The sequence below is a fragment of the Glycine max genome, chromosome 3, assembly GCF_000004515.6.
Source record: "Glycine max cultivar Williams 82 chromosome 3, Glycine_max_v4.0, whole genome shotgun sequence".
Taxonomy (NCBI): Eukaryota; Viridiplantae; Streptophyta; class Magnoliopsida; order Fabales; family Fabaceae; genus Glycine; species Glycine max.
In genome coordinates this window covers 37,019,409-37,037,153 of record NC_016090.4, presented here as the reverse complement: position 1 = coordinate 37,037,153, position 17,745 = coordinate 37,019,409, and the positions used below count along the sequence as shown (strand labels likewise).

Sequence of the window (17,745 nt, the reverse complement as noted above, 5' to 3'; positions counted from 1 at the left end):
TTCATATGGATACTGGCAGGAACAATTCGACATCATCAACTAACGTCTGCCATGCAAAGCATTATCACCCAACCCAAACCACCGTTTACATATTTCTTTCATAACAGTATCCACGGGCAGAAGAAAATGACTTCGTGTAAGTTCCGAAAAACAGATATTAGCTATTGCACATTGAGGCAAAATTAAGTCTATTTATTTACTGTAGTAAAGCTATATCTCCAACCCAACCTCTCCAATTACTTGTAAATCTGCCGCGTTAATATACGATGTGAATTCATAATGCGAGAGAACCCAACAGAAAATCCCGGGAAGTTTAATTAAATGGAAAAAGTCGAAGTTGGGAGATATACAGTGCACTACACTAGTTCTTGGGAGCTGAAATTTTTCACAAAAGCCATTAATTTAGGCTAACAAAATATTACAGTAATTATTTTCACAAACAAAAAATATTACAATCAGATTAGCAACTGTATTTTTCATTTGATTCTGTGCACCGCTGATGTCACGGCATAAATAGGTTTTACTCTAATTCACGTCCTCTGATCTCAGCTACCTACGCCGCCAATAGAATTGGCAAGAGGAATTGAAAGAGGAAGTACAAAAAGGAAACCAGAAACCTCGTTCCTGTACCATTAACTGTGCCATTCCATTGTCTGACAAAGATCAATCGCCTTGTAGACAATAAAGCTGACGAATGTTTCCTGAAGCTGCCACAACAGAAAACTAAATATTAGCATTATCTGCTTAACTTCCTCTTGAAAATAGCAATTCATTAGAGCAACCCCCTTTGTACCAATCCTCTCCTTTTATAATATACTGCTCATCAATTGCCTTTCAGCTGATTGAAACTTCTCCCTTTTTTAGAAGCTTGATCAATTTTAGCTTCATCACAAGTTGAGATGTAAAGTTGATTTTAACTTGTGGAAAAAGTTCATTCATTTTACTTTATTCATTTTATTTTCATCTCCTACAAGTACTTGTTGAAAAGTTAACTTATAAATTGGATCTGAAAGACAACAAATGATAGTTACCATATAACCAGTCCTTGAAGTAGACATGAAGTGCAGATGACAATTCTCGTTTGCGACTTTCTTCTAAAGGTGCTTCTCGTAAGAGTTGCCTTATCTCCCCTAAATTTTTTTGCTGCAGAGAAGATACAATTTCATTCAAATAAAGTTAGATCACCAAAAGATTTGGAAATCCAATCATTAATTAATATACAAATCAATTAACAACACACATACATTTTTATGCTGAGATGCCATATAGGCATCTGGTAACATGAATGGGTTGCCTTTTGTAGCCCCTGTGGACTCTGCTCCAAACCAATTTGGAATCTGCATGACAATGTGGACAGAGAAAAAGTATATATGACCAATTAAAGAAGGAAATAAACCTTGAACACTGCTCATCCCTGAAAATTTACAAAGCAAACACACAAGATACCATCTAATGGTGCATGCGCATGCACACACATATATATCCACTATTTTATCTTACATATAACCCAATGTTAAAGAAACATTCATACCACAAAATTAGTGAACTGATCAGGGTCCACACGTGTAGCAGACTCAGCTTGAACATCAGAGACACCCGCTGGATGAGATAATGAATCATGGGGATCAACCATGCCCAATGCTAGAGGCTCATCCCATCGGTTAACTGTGGGCACAATTCCAACTTCATTCATATGCTCTTCCAATTGGGAGTAAAATGTATTATAGGGAGCCACCTGTAGACATTATGAGGAAAAAGTTTTCAAACCATGAACCCAGCTGATAAGAGTGGCATTTGTTAAAAAAAAAAATACATGCATTGTAAGAACTAAGAAGCTAGTATCACTAGAAGCAAAAATGTGATCACAAAAATTAAGATGCCACAGACCATCTTTTTTCCTAATAAAACAAATACTATATTTGTAGTGATCTAAATGAATGGTTAAGTAATCTGTTACTAGATTTTGAAGACGAACTTAAATGATTGTTTTTGCAAAGCACCAAATCATGGATGACTTTTAAGGGTTTATCCATTTCATCACTTAAAGCTTAATCATGTAGTTAACTCTTTAGTTTCTTTCTCTACTTATATTAACTACACCTTATCGATAACAAATACCTAATCAGTAACACAGTCATGCACTATGTGTATGCTGTGTTATAAAATTTAATAATCAAACATTAGTATTTAATGGGAAAAAAATATCAGTTCACCTACAAAGTATGATCCATAACATTAACCAAGAAAAACACTCATTAGCCAATAAACTACAATTCATAAACATGCTAAAAGTACACCTTTCAAAAAAAATATTGAGATACATTATACTTTAATATTTGAGCTGACTTTTCTAAATGTATAAAAAAATTGAATATTTTCCATAATATTGGTGTCCTTAAAGTCTCTATCCATAAAGAGGTGTCGACTAAAATGTCCAATTGTATAAGATATATGGCAAATCAATCTTTTTGAATCTTCTGTAGAAGCATTTCATGAGGCCTTAGCATGGTTCCAAAATTTCATAGTTACATTCTCATGTAAGAGCCAACCTGGAAGAGCAAAGTACCAACTTCATAAATCATGCAACGAAATGAAGCTCACCTGCAGTTTATGGTTATCACCAAGAATAAGAGGTTGCTGGTTCACTCCCAAAAAGAAAACACATTCACGACAATTAGCAATACAAATACGCTTTGCGGCTACGATTACATGAACTCGTTCGCAGTGTTCTACTCTCACAGCCTGTCAGAAAAAAAGTATGTACCAAGTCTTACCCAGAGTAAACAGAACACATACACACAAGATAAGCAACAGTTATAATATGATGAGTAGATAATTTTATATCTTTGAAAGTAGTAAAATGCAGAATAGCGAGTCCAGAAGGATGAATCATTATAAATAAATAAATAACATTACTGTTACATGCATAAGTGTGGGGATAAAGCAATAATCATCATCTCTCCCATATCTCATATACCTGGAAGAGCTGTTCACAAATTAAAAAAGATATATATCCCTTTTGAATAATGGAATTTAAAAGCAAGACTATCTAATAGTAAGACTATCTAATAGAAAACAATTTTGTTATAGTATTGAGTATTCTTCAGGAATTCATATCCAATAGTAAGACTATCTAATAGAAAGAGTTAGTTTCATTCCCCATACCTACAAGAACTTTAATCAATTAATCCTAAGGAAATTCCATTCACTTGAAGCCCACAGCTTAGCTATCATACCGGTATCATCTTCCTTGTATGTCACATTACCATGCAAAATGACAAAATAATATTGTTTCCAACATTCCAGCAGAGTTATTAATGGTGGATAGCAGTTCACAGCCACAAGCCAAAATTCCACCATAAAAATACAGCAAAGGACATTGTGGTCTATGGCAGAGGTGTGGTGACTATAACACACAAAAACGCACAAAATAACCAAAAAAAACTGCAGAGTTATATAAATTAAATATAGCACGGTTCATAGACTTTAAAGAAAATATCAAGTAACAACAAATGGCAGAAAATAAATGACAATAAGAGAACTAGACTACATGGGGGCAGGAAGGGGTGGCACTAGAGCTAGAGAAAAAAAAATGGTAACAATTAAAAATGGAGGGCCAGAATCAATTGAAAACCAATAAAAAGATAGGTCACGGAGATGATAGCCAGAAATGGACGAGAAAACCAAGAACAGAGAGACGGAGATAAGTCACTGGAAAATGGGTTGCTACTGGCCAGAAATGTTTGTCACTGCTTCCATAGATGGAAGAGGAAAGCCAGAAAATGGGAGTGACAAAACACACTGCTGGATGGCTGAAGTGCTTTAGTGTTTCACATGATTTTTGGTCATGGGTTTGTTATACCATGAAAATGTGTTGGGTCAGTTGAACCCGTTTCTATGTGTCTGTGTAAGTGAGTTTTCTGTCATTTCTGCCATCAGCGCATTGGGCGCCATGAGCAATTGTGGGCACCATGGCCTGCCATGCCAAAAGGCCATGTCATAGCCTTTGTATAGCATATTGTCAAATTTCAGCCACAACATATTACATACTGCCATGCAGTGTTGTTAAATGGTGGCACTATAGCTGCCATGGCGGAATGGCATGGTGGTTTTTTTTACCAACCACCATAGGCAATTTATGAAGAGAGGAGGCCCGCAATGGCATGTTTATATGGCGGAATTTTGGCCTTCTGCCTTGTTCTGCCATTGATAACACTGCTGCCATGGAGCCACCATGGCCACCATTTAACAATAATGAAAACAAATTTGATAATTGTTCCTTATACTTGTATAGACTCATTATGCTCTTTTCAAAAGCAGGACATAAAGCAACTAGTTATTACCTTGCCAACTGCTCCAATAACTACTGTTGCATCTGAACATCCATAGACAGTTGCATATCTCAAAGGTGCTAAGATGTATATGGCAGACTCATGGCAATTTAGAACCTGTAATGATCAAACAGAACTTTTATTAGCATAATATATCAACAGTAATCTCAAGTGACCTCTCAATTTCCAAACACGTGAAGTAAGATGCATAAAATGAAGATTGAGAGAAGAAAAAAAATATTTAGTGCTTAAGAACTCAAACAACTTTAAAATTTAAGGGTCTTGCTAACCAGTGCCCTTAGGGCATTGGTTAAGAAACTAAAAGGAGAGTATTTACTGTGGAGATCATAAGAGAGCATAAAAAAAGTCATGGGCAACACAATTTTGTGCATCCCAATAAAAACCTTTCTCCTTTTAGTTCCTTAACCAATTCCCTAAGGACACTAGTTAGCATTTGCCAAATTTAAATATTGGCTAGCCTGACATCTTTTTCAAAGGAACTAATTATTCAAAAAGCCTAAGCCATAAGTAGGGATGCTCAAAAACTAACTCATCATGGAAAACCAAACTAAATCAATAGTAATACAAACTGATCGGTTGGCTTTATTTTATATCATCTTTTCGAATATGCCTAACACATAACCAATACCAATATGAAGACATTGGTTATATATGCATTCCACCTTAATTCAAGCTCTAAAGTCCTTACTTGAATAACATCCAGGAGAACAGATAATTGATAATAAAATATTCCTCACTTTAAAGCTTCCAAGTGTAGGCATGTTTGACCTAAAATCTGTCTTGCTTAAATAAGTTTGAAACTTGAACGGATGTTGAAAAATTCATTTGTCAAAATTCAATTGTAACTAATAATACAGCACTTTATATACAGCATGTCAGTATTTCTAATGTTATAACAATGCAAAAACAAGAATACAAGGTACAAATCTTTCATGCATAATTGCATATTAACAACTAGATTTATGCAAGGAAGCAACGATGGCCAACACTGACTGATACTATATTAGGTACCAGAGTAGCCTCTGGTTCAAAGTAGAGTACAGAGAGGAGGAGGGAAAAGATAGATCGAGGAAAGAGTGAAAGAATTTTGTTATTTCCAGGAAAGAAGTGTAAGAAACAAACCTTAACAGAGGAACCTTTAATGTCAGATGCATGCTTCACATATGACGATTTGGAGATCCCTTCAATGAAACTTGCACTTCTAGTACTTGTTGAGACCTTGTTAACTGAGGTAGTGCATGCATCAGTCATAGCAACATCCTGATCAGAGGCACTAGCTGGGCCATTCTCCTTAGAAGAAGTTCGTTCAGAAATATATTCCAAAGCAGCAGCTATATTCTGTAGAAGCCAATCATGAACTTGAGCAGCAGGAACAGGAACAGCAGGCATATCAGGGTCTGAGTTTGCAAAAAAGGGAGAAGATTGACTAAAAGAATTTCCTTCAGATCCCTTATCACCAAACTGAATTAGAAACCCAAGGTGCTCAAATCTATCCATGGTTAAAACCTGTCAATTAAGAAAAACAATAATAGGACAACTAACTAAAAGAAAAACAAAAAATTAGATTCAATAGAAAATAAATTGCTGCAATGGAACATTTAATCAAAGACAAATTAAAAAAGTTAAAAAATTCCTTAATTTTTCCTTGCTGTAACAAACCATATGATTTTAGGTTACAAAGTCGATTTCACCAAGGAAGAAAACTAGGAATCCACAACTTCCTAAAACAATATATCATGCCCCAATGAAAAGGCGGTAGTATGTTAAACTATGAGATATGTGATGCCTCAACAAGTAAAATAAAGTAAATCTTACTGTAACTCTAGGCTCTAGCATATCCATTCATTATGATAACTAATTACTAAAGACAGCCAAACATATAAGGTTATATGCATAGCCAAATGCAAATACAGGAAGCATTAATTAACTAATTAGTGTACAGAAGTGAGGGGACAAGCATTAACAATTTAACATCAATAAAAGTTGGCATTAACACCAAAGAGTAGATGGCTGACATCCAAATCAAATAAAAATCAAAGTTGTACCAATACCAAACAAGGACAAAGAAATGCTGAAGTGGCCAACAACCAGCTTGCCTGTTTTTATCCCTCACCTCAAAAATTACAAAAGTTCTGTGGAAGAGAAGAGAAGAGAAGCAAGAGATTCAGAGACTCAAAGCAGAGAAGAACGAGAGGTTGAAGCAGAGACTTAGAGAGCGAAAGCAGGAAGCGAGAGATAAAGTTTTGGGATTTAGAGAGGGCAAGCGGCTAGATTTCTTGTATTTAAGTGCCAGAACAGAATTTTGTAATTGGGCCGTGAAACCCAACCCGCAAACCCATGAACATCCCCGCTCACTTGAAATGCACAATCCAATGTTTCCATGATCTTCATCGGCAATCCAGACCGATTCTGCAAGATTACAATTCATGGCCTAATCGGGATCAACTAGGGCCAGAAACATTGTAGGATTAAGCAATCCTACATGCTGAATTGCAATTTTGAGCACCATGGTACCTATCTGCTACAAAATTCTTAACAGCTGATGTCTTCAGTGTATGCACAAAGTATCAAGTTTGGACTTCAGACAAAATTGATAGCAATGAGCAAACAATAAAGTAATATGATCAAGTAATAAATAAACAACATCATTTTGCAGGAGCTAAGCAACACTTGCACACATAAAACGCATACAACAAATGATGCAAAACTACTTTCTATGGCATTCAAGATCTCTCTGCCTGGTTTGCATGGGACAACGCCAAAACAGCATACAAATTGCAGGAATGGATCCCAAAAATATCGTGCACACACATAGACAGCATATTAAATTGCAGCTATAAACCAAGTAATCAGCAACAACCCATAGACAGCATACAGTAAATTAACAAACCAGAGATTCTTCGCCTTCTCCCTCCACAGGCTGTGCTACAAGAGATACAATGTTAGCTAAATGTTTTTGCAGATACGACAGCTGATGCGCCTCTTCATCAACCTGCGATGGCATACCCCTTCGGCTGTTGCTGCGCACAAGCTGGATAGCATTCAACATCAGAACTAACATCTTTTGTATCAAATCAGCAGAATCGCTCAAAACGAACTTGCCAGCAATTTAATACAGAAATCGAAAAAAGAATCATAACGAACGAAAAAAGCAACGAACACCAGCTCAAAAAACTAATCCAAGGGTTTGAATTTGAAAGTAATAAAATTGATCCAAGATTATAGGAATTAAACAATGTATTGGTCCCGAACAGCATCTCCGTGCCGAATAGCGTTAAACAACACATCGACTTGCATCAAAGATAATAGAAGGATCGAAGGAAAACGGAGAATTCACCTGAAGCGGCGAGAGTGCGGACAAGTAGCCGTCGAAGGCGGAGGTGGAAGGCCAGACATCGGCGACGGCGGCGGAGTCCTTGTGCGTGCGCGGGAGGAGCCTCTTGTAGGATTGAATGTAGAGGAACAAAACCAGATCATGGACGTCGACGCCGACGGAATCGATTTCTCCGAGCTTGGCGGCGACGAGAGGTTCGGCGTCGGAGTGCAGAACCGAGGCAAGAGTATCGAGGACGAGCCTGGCTTGCTCAATGGAGATCTGAAGTGACTCGGAGATTGCCGCTGAGTCGACTCGCTGGTTGGAGGAAGACTCGAGAAGCTTCTGCTTCAACGGAATTAGGGTTTGCGCCGGGTCGGAGAAGATGAGGCGCGGGATCGGCAAGAGGCCGTGCTCGAAGGGCTCGCGCCTTGGGTGGATCACGGTGGTTGGGTCCCTTGCCAAGGAAGATGACGTGCATGGCTCCGTTGGTTCCGTCATGGCAACGCAGAGAAAGAAATCATGCGAGAGAGAGAGAGAGTAGCAAATCTTTGAATCGGGGGCAAGTAGAGGGAGAATAGAGAGATGCGGGGTGCGTTCTGGTGTGGTTCACCGCATGGGTGTGTGGGTACGTGGCGTTTTCTTATTGGTTTTGGAACAGTTACCAATTTGGTTTATGCTTTGCCTTTTAACTCTTGAGATCAGAGATCAGACATCAGATTAATGTATTTGTACTTGAAGGCATCATCAATAGATACTAGTAGTATTCATACAACATAAAATTTATATAACAATTCATATAATAAGATTCTTAGTTGATGTAATAATTTAGCCTTATGTTTCATTTTCTGGGTATGTCTGATTTATTGTTGTATTATTTTGGGTTTAATATAATTTATATTTTTCCTAAAAATAATATGTTTTTTTGTCTTCATAAAATATATAAATGTTCAAATTTTGTCCTTTCAAAATTTCAGTAGATTTTCATCCTCAAAAATGAAGTGTGATATTATCTGGCTGAGAATAAGTCCAATGGCATGTGTATTATTTTTTTTTATATTAGTTATATATATAATTGATATAAAAAATATCACATAACTAATGTAAAAAATTATCTTTATAGGTTTAGATTAATCCGAACCTATATTTAAAAAATAATAATACATTTCAATTTTAAAAAAATATACTAAAATTTTTATAAAAACTAATTTTAAACATTTTCATATTTTTATAAAAACTAATTTTATAAGAATCTCCTTCCACATCCCAAACAAATTGGACTTTACTTTAAAATTCCACATAGATTCTGAAATTACAATAAACACGAGCTTTTGGGGGCAGTAACCAATGATTGAGGAAAAGAAAAAGAAATGATGTTATTGTAGTCCTTTGAATTTGATAGCAACTGGAAGTGACAAATCAACCCAAAGAAATGCTAATAATACACCTGAAAAATAGGTACATAGAATAGTCACGGAGTAGAATTTGGAAACAATCCATTCCATGGTCACAGGTAAGATTAAGAACACACATCTTGAAGTGTGCAATCTGAAAACACAGCCAACAGTCAATCACTGAAGTTAGGAATAATTAGCAAAAATCACTTTCACTGCATATTATGAATCTGAGATAAAAATAACCACTTTATGCTGAATGTTAATCTAACAGTGGAAAATAATTGCATGAGCTTGTGTCGGTTGCATATTCAATCTCTTCAGTTTTCTCCAGCAGAATGCTCAATAGCACTGCACCGTATCAGCTTTTTACTTTAACCCAATGGGGCTTCAGTTATTTTACGAAAAGCAAAATAAAAGGACGGAGCATAATTAACAAAAGAGAAGGAAATTGAAGAGCATGAGTCAAGAAAAAAATAATGTGTACTTCAAAAAATGACAGAGTAAAAACTTGCCTCAACCTCCTCATCTAAAATGTATTTTAAGATTATAAGATTGATTTAATAGTCAAAAGAAAAAAAAAGTCATGAATTTGAATTCTTTCATTAATAAAAATTATCAAAGTAATAATTAACATTTGTTTATATAAAAAAAATGTAAAATGCATTATGTGGTGTGTAAAGCATGAAAAACAGGAATACACGCTCCAAATAGTTGAAAATCATTGCTTATATTTCATACTCTGTAGTCAGCAACACACTTAGTGAAGCCCAAAAAAAAACGTGAATGCATGATTATTGAGTGAAAAAGACTATTTTGATTTTTGGGGTGCAATTTATATTCTCTTTCATTTCATTTTAATTCTGGCATTATATAAATAGTGTGTTTGGATTCGCGTCCATCCTCTAAAAATATGGATCAAATACATAATAATTTAAATTTATAGAGAGTAATTTTTTCTTTATTGTGAGAATTAGAAGTGAATCTTATGCGACAAGCTAAAAAAGAGACTGAAAATAGAATTCACAGCCTAAAAGGTATGTTTCTCGAGGTATGTTTCAAAGTTACATTCCAATCCTATGCCAAAAGGTTTCTAATGAATTGACAAAAAGCTGCAATAATGTGAGTGTTAGCCGTTAGGCTGAGGATGAGTGACCAAGTTGAGGGCATGTAGAAAATCTGTATAAACAATGCAACACGCTGGCTAAAAAAGAATTTTGATATTTTAAGGAACTTTAATATTCCAAAGTCAAGTCCCACTATGGTTGGAAGTTTCTCCTTGCAGGTTATAGAGATCATTATGTTCGTGGAGATTATTATGTATGTAACAAGGGAAGATAAAAACAAATATAAAAATAAATTAATTAATTGATAAAGTGAGAAGAATGAGAGTTTCAATCTTCAAATTATTAATAAAAAAAAGTATATATAAGTTTAGAATGTCTAAATTATAAACATATTTTTTTTAAAAAAAAAACTCAACAAACACTTCTCTACCCACAAGGAAGAGAAGTCCTTAATAACACAAGATAAATCTAAATAATTAGATGTGTTGTTAATTTTTTAAAATGAAATATTTTTAGTTTTGGTCTTCCAATTATAAATCTATTTTTTTGTTCTTTAAATTTTCAGAGTGCTGTTTTTAGTGTTTCAATTTTATTTTAAAGGATTAAAAATTTATTATTTTCGGTCCCTCAAATTCATTTTGTAAACTAAAAACAAAGTTCTACAAATTTAAGAAACTAAAAAAATGTAATTAGAAGATGAAACTAAAAGGGTCTCGAATATAATAAACATATTAAAACCAATATATTGAGAAAATTAAAACTGATATATTGTAAATAAATTGTTCCAAACCCTCGTAGTTATCAAAATCAAAATCCATCCTACAAATTAGATTGTAACATGAGGATAATTAAATACAAATCAACAGAGATTTTAATATTTTTTACAGGGAGATTTTAATATTATTTACAAAAACACAAAAATGGTTAGCAGTGAATAAGGATGATAAAGCAGGTTGAATTTGCCAAATGATCTTATGACAAATAATATTATTTAAATTTAATTTGATTAATTTTGTTGTTATAAGCATGATATTATATTTTCAAATTTAAGTTAAATTTTATTTCATTTTAAGTTCTAATAATTTCTATTTTCTTTAAAATATTGTTATAATAATACTATTATTTTCAAATTTAAGTCAAATTAATTTTTCTACACTCCAAAACTAAAAATTAATGTTATTTAATTTGATTAAGTGATTTTAATAATTAGTATAATTAAATAATTGTATATAAAAAGATTTTTTTTTTCGTGAATTTGCATAAGTTTTTTTTAGAAGGGTAAACTCATAGATTCATTCATGATAATAGAATAAATACAATGTGGAGTAGAATAATCGAAGTGTATACGCATAGGTTAAAATACTAATACTAATGTAGTGTAAACAATAGATCTTTTGATAAATGCACATGACAAATTTGACTGCTTGTGTCATTCTCTATAGGTTTCTGCATTTCGCCAATTTTGAATCAACAATAATAAAACCCATAACCAATTCGGAAATAATGCACAAATAAATGGTGAACAAACTTCCCTACTCAATTTGTTCAATCGCTATAGATTACTTAAAAGAAAAGTATCATTAGTGGGTCACACAGGGAGCCATGTGTGATGTTCATTCAGTCAATAAATATAATAGAAGTGCATAGCTTACCAAATTTGCCAGCATCATCAATAAATAATAGTCCAAAAGTGTGAGGCTGAAATTCCATCCTTATCCTTCCCCCATTCACTTTTCACTTTAAGAATCCAACAATGCAGATGGACTAAACTAGGTCAAGTCAGTGTTTTCACCTTTTTCCAAAAAATAAAAGAGAAACGTATTTATGAGCCATAAATAATACCAAGAAGAATTTATTGCAAAGTAAGTTATGTTTGACAGTAACTCATGTAGCGTCCTCGAGTTTTACACACATTTATTAGTTTTTATATACTTATGAGTAGTTTTTTCTTACGTGAATTATACAGAATAAATGTCTTTATGCAATTAAAAATTATAATAAATATTATTATATTAACTATATTTTAAATATGTGATAAATAATTTAAATAAAGATAAAAGAAAGTATGTGAAAGATATAGGCAACTAAAAAAACTAAGTATATAGATAAAATGAAAAAGAATAGTTTAAAATGATTGAGTTTTTTTCTATTAATTAAATTATTTTTGTCTGAAATGTATTTCTAAAAATTAGAAAAATAATATAAACATTTAATTATAACACATTTTTACGTTCTCTTATTTACTTTTTTTAAAACTCTTTTTTTGTGCCACATTCATCAACACACTATTACTCAGTTAAGGAATAGATAAAAATACGAACAAAATAAAAACATAGTAAAATGTGAAAAAACTTAAGTAATAAAATATGCAAAATAATTAAATGATAAAATATATAAATAACCTTGTTATTTTATAAATAATATGTAGAGACATATGCTGCCTCTCTTTCTCCTAATTCTGAGAATAAGAAAAATAAATGTCTAAATGAGTGTATATTAAGTGTTATAGACTAGTATATAGTATATACCTTCAAAAAAGTGTTAATAGAATTTAAATTATGGATGGATATGTTTATGATCGAGTGAGGCACACACGTGTGAGTACCGACCGAAGTCCTTCACACGTGTGAGGCGGGTCCACCGCCACTCCACCTCCCTGTACAGCAACAGAGGTCCAGCCAGCACTGTGCAAAAAAGCAAAGGGGCACCTTCTCTGTATATTTTGCATAGATTCATTAGATCCTAGCCCCACACCACCAACACCAACAAAGAAAGAAAAGGAAAAAGAAATACCAAAACACAAAAAGCACCCTCTCCTTCCTCTCCTCCCCCTTTCTTTTTCTCTCTTCACTCTCACCCTTATCTCCTCCATTGCAGCTTCTGCTTTTTCTTCAAATCAACAAACAAACAAAACCATCCCCATTTCATTTCAGAAGAAACCCTTTTCTTTCCCAAGGTAAATACATCTCAGCATTATACTTCTTAAACCTAAAAGCCTCTTCCTTTATCTCTCTATCTCTCTGTCTCTCTCTCTCTTCTTCTCCTTCATGATCTGGGTGGTACTGAAATTTCTCAATTTTTTAAAATTCTATTTGTTTTTTTTTTCAGCACCCATTTGGTAAAAAATGTTTTTTTTTTAAAATAAAAATCTGGGAAAATCTGTTGAAATGTGAAGAACATGAACCTGCTTATAATCAGTGTGTAGGTGTTTTCCTTTTTTTTTTTTTCTTCTGTTAAAATTTCTGTGGGTGGGTTAGGTGGTATAATAAAAGAAAGTGCTGAAACAAGCGAAGTAAAAAGTAAACCGAGGGTGATGTTTGTTTCCTGAAAATAAGTGAACACTAGTTTGCAGGGTCTTAGAATGCAGAAAGTATGAAACTTTGAAGTGGGTATCTCCCTAATCTCATGCTACATTCTATCGGCTGCTACCTTTAACATTCTAGGTTCAGATTGTTTTTACGTCTTGTGATTTTGTGCTTTTACCGAACACAATCGGATCTAGACTTTTAAGCTTGCACACTCTTGGTGTGACCATAGATCTATGCTTGCATCCTTGTTTATTTATGCATTAATTTATTATCTCTGAGTTTCCTTATCATCTTCTATGGTTTTTTGTGTGTTTTGAAGTTTCCCGAATATTTAGGTGGCTCGATTTGCTACCCTGTAACGGCTATTTGACTGTGTTTTTTCTGTTGTTTAGGCTCCTGAACCGTTGTGCTTTTTTTTTTTTTTTAATTTCTTTTAAAGCACAACTGTTTCTTCCTACGGTGGAACATTGACCATTTGAAATAGTTGTGCAACAGCTTCCATTATTTGGAAGAAAAAAAAAGGGTCTTTTGATTCTTTGAAGCGAGAAGATGCAGAGGCCTCCACCAGAAGATTTTCTGTTGAAGGAGACCAAACCCCACCTTGGAGGGGGAAAAGTCTCTGGCGACAAGCTCACTAGCACTTATGACCTAGTCGAGCAAATGCAGTATCTCTATGTGAGGGTTGTGAAAGCTAAGGACTTACCTGCAAAGGATGTCACTGGCAGTTGTGACCCTTATACTGAAGTCAAGCTGGGGAACTACAAAGGCACCACTCGGCACTTCGACAAGAAGTCTAATCCCGAATGGAACCAGGTTTTTGCTTTCTCCAAAGACCGCATTCAGGCTTCCATACTGGAGGTCACTGTGAAGGACAAGGATGTCGTGAAAGATGACTTCATTGGTCGTGTCTTATTTGACCTCAATGAGATCCCAAAGCGTGTTCCACCAGACAGTCCCTTGGCACCGCAGTGGTATAGGCTGGAGGACAGAAAGGGTGACAAGGCGAAGGGGGAGCTGATGCTGGCTGTTTGGATGGGTACACAAGCTGATGAGGCGTTTCCCGAAGCGTGGCACTCGGATGCTGCAACCGTTAGCGGGACTGATGCTCTTGCAAACATTAGATCAAAGGTATATCTATCTCCTAAGCTTTGGTATTTGAGGGTTAATATAATAGAGGCGCAAGACTTGCAGCCAAGTGATAAGGGTAGATACCCTGAAGTTTTTGTGAAGGCTGCTCTGGGAAATCAGACCTTGAGGACTAGAATCTCTCAGAGCAGGACTATCAATCCAATGTGGAATGAGGATTTGATGTTTGTGGCTGCTGAGCCGTTTGAAGAGCCTCTGACTCTGAGTGTGGAAGACAGAGTTGCACCTAACAAAGAGGAGTCGCTGGGGAAGTGTGCAATTCCTTTGCAGATGGTGGATCGGAGACTGGATCAAAAGCCTGTGAATACTAAGTGGTATAATATTGAAAAGTACATTGTTATTATGGAAGGGGAAAAGAAGAAGGAAATCAAGTTTTCAAGCAAGATTCATATGAGGATCTGTCTGGAAGGCGGTTATCATGTTTTGGACGAATCAACTCACTACAGCAGTGATCTTCGTCCAACTGCGAAGCAGCTGTGGAAGTCCAGTATTGGAGTCCTTGAATTGGGTATATTGAATGCTCAGGGTTTGATGCCAATGAAAACAAAAGATGGTAAGGGGACTACTGATGCTTATTGTGTAGCGAAATATGGGCAGAAATGGGTGCGAACAAGGACAATCATTGATAGCTTTGCACCCCGGTGGAATGAACAGTATACTTGGGAGGTTTTTGATCCTTGCACTGTCATTACAATTGGTGTATTTGATAACTGTCATTTGCATGGTGGTGATAAGCCTGGAGGGGCAAAAGATTCCAAAATTGGGAAGGTAAGAATTCGTCTTTCTACCCTCGAGACTGACCGTGTCTATACACATTCCTATCCACTTCTAGTTCTTCATCCAAATGGTGTGAAGAAAATGGGTGAAATCCACTTGGCTGTTAGGTTTACTTGTTCTTCTTTGCTTAATATGATGCACATGTATTCACTACCTTTGTTGCCAAAGATGCATTATATTCACCCACTAACTGTCAGCCAGCTTGATAATCTGAGGCATCAAGCTACTCAGATTGTTTCAATGAGACTGAGTCGTGCCGAGCCACCGCTGAGAAAGGAGATAGTGGAATATATGCTAGATGTGGGTTCCCACATGTGGAGTATGAGAAGAAGCAAGGCGAACTTTTTCAGGATTATGGGAGTTTTGGGTGGATTAATTGCTGTAGGAAAATGGTTTGACCAGATTTGCAACTGGAAAAATCCAATCACAACAGTTCTGATCCATATCCTGTTCATAATATTGGTCATGTACCCTGAGCTTATCTTACCAACAATCTTCCTTTACCTCTTCTTGATCGGAGTTTGGTACTACAGATGGAGGCCAAGGCACCCACCTCACATGGACACTCGCCTCTCCCATGCAGATTCTGCGCATCCTGATGAACTGGATGAAGAGTTTGACACATTCCCAACCACCAGGCCTTCAGACATCGTGAGGATGCGATACGACCGACTTAGAAGCATTGCTGGGAGGATACAGACTGTGGTTGGTGATTTGGCCACTCAAGGGGAGAGGCTGCAGTCTTTGCTCAGCTGGAGAGATCCAAGAGCCACTGCCCTCTTTGTGATTTTCTGTCTGGTTGCTGCCATTGTACTCTATGTCACTCCTTTCCAAATTGTCGCACTTTTCACTGGAATCTATGTGTTGAGACACCCGAGGTTCCGCCACAAGCTTCCTTCGGTGCCTCTGAATTTCTTCAGGAGGCTGCCTGCAAGAACTGATTGCATGCTTTGAGTCATGGATAGTGCACAAACTACAAAAGGAGCAGCTTGCTTTGCTTTCATTGTTCAGCACCAGATTTTGTGGATTTGCATTTTCATTATGTCATAGGATTTTCTGTTTTGAATTTCATGGTTTAATTTGTAATTTTGTAGGCTGTGAGTTGAAATTAAGTTATGTTTTAATCAATTTCATCTTTAATTAGATGTAGTAAAGTTTCTCAATGGGAGTTTGAACTTTACCCCCCAACAATGGCTATTGATATTGAGCTTAAGTGATTACTGAATTCTGATTTTTTCTGTTTCCCTTCCCCTTTTCTCCTCCCCCTCCACTAAGCTTTTTGAAGTTGCTGATTCATAAAAGGGGAAGAATATACGTACCTTTTATTTTCTGGTGCGCACAACCCGTACTATTGTTAGTTTCATTTGTTTATTGATAGATAGTAGATACCTTACTTGTTCTGCGGTTTTCTCTTTATTTTCTATTGTCTATTATGACTTGGACCCCTGCAATTTTCTTACAATAATATTGCTATTTTGTACAAAGATTGATAGATGAACGCATGTGTGTTCCTGACATGAAAAGAAAGAAGCTGCATATAATAGTTGATTTTGTAATAAAACTTGATAGATGAATACATGTGGGTATCGATGTCTCTGGACCGTGACAATAAAATAAAGAAGCTGCATACTATAATATATGCATTGTTCATTTTGCTATGCCGATATGAATATAATGCAACCTAGTTTATTTACGGCTGTATTTATTATACTTCAGTGGACAATAATTCCAGCAGTGGGACAGAAAGGAATGCTTCCCCAATAATTGGTTGTTGTTTTTATACTACTATTATTATTTCTGGCCAAATGTTTGCATTGATTTTTTTCGGGTACAAATTACAAAAAGTGCTGCCGATAATAGAATAACAGGTTAGCTTTTGAGTGTAAAAAAGATTCTTTTTTTAATGAATGTAAATAGGATTGAAAACTTGATTGTTGAATTTATTTTACTTAAGCTATGTTGGAAAAAATAATTTAGTTACTTTCTAGTTTTTTTTTACTAGTTGGTGAAAAAAAATTTAGTAGTTTTTAGTTTTTATATTTTTTTTATTTTTATCCTTGATATATTTATTGATTTTCATAATATATTTTAAAATAAATCATAGTATTATTATTTTTTATTATTTTATAATTATAGCTACTTTAACAATTAATTTTATCGAATATTTTTAATTTAATTAGTTTTTCAATTTTTCGCTTTTAGCATTCAAGTCTAAACTTTTTATGCATCCTTTTTTAAAGTATAATTTTTTATTGTATATAGAAAAATCTGCTGTGTGAGTAAATATGGTCATATATGAAAAAATAATTTTATTAAAATATATAAATGAGCTTTGATTCATCTATTAGTTTTGCATTTTATTAAAGCAATTCACCTATTTGTTTTAGT

The 17,745-nt window shown here is 35.0% G+C and overlaps 2 protein-coding genes across 5 annotated transcripts; one reads left to right on the top strand and one right to left on the bottom strand.

The window, feature by feature from the left end:
* Nucleotides 1-381: 381 nt before the first annotated feature.
* LOC100819271 (TBCC domain-containing protein 1) lies at nt 382-8,274 on the bottom strand. Its single transcript, XM_003521155.5, has 9 exons — nt 7,690-8,274; nt 7,243-7,383; nt 5,475-5,858; nt 4,344-4,448; nt 2,602-2,742; nt 1,532-1,735; nt 1,245-1,337; nt 1,032-1,143; nt 382-707 (listed from the first exon to the last, which is right to left on the bottom strand). Exons 1-9 carry the CDS (start codon nt 8,164-8,166, stop codon nt 664-666), a joined length of 1,701 nt encoding a protein of 566 aa, XP_003521203.1. The 5' UTR covers nt 8,167-8,274; the 3' UTR covers nt 382-663.
* A 4,538-nt stretch (nt 8,275-12,812) lies between these two features.
* LOC100818371 (FT-interacting protein 3) lies at nt 12,813-16,582 on the top strand. Of its 4 annotated transcripts, none has more exons than XM_003521154.5 (2): nt 12,813-13,082; nt 13,930-16,582. In XM_003521154.5, the coding sequence occupies exon 2, from the start codon at nt 13,984-13,986 to the stop codon at nt 16,309-16,311; it is 2,328 nt and encodes a 775-aa protein (XP_003521202.1). In that variant the 5' UTR covers nt 12,813-13,082; nt 13,930-13,983; the 3' UTR covers nt 16,312-16,582. The 4 variants fall into 4 exon arrangements, with proteins under 4 accessions (XP_003521202.1, XP_006576849.1, XP_006576848.1 ...); XM_006576786.4 differs by having other exon boundaries at nt 13,919-16,582; XM_006576785.4 differs by having other exon boundaries at nt 13,874-16,582.
* Nucleotides 16,583-17,745: the final 1,163 nt, after the last annotated feature.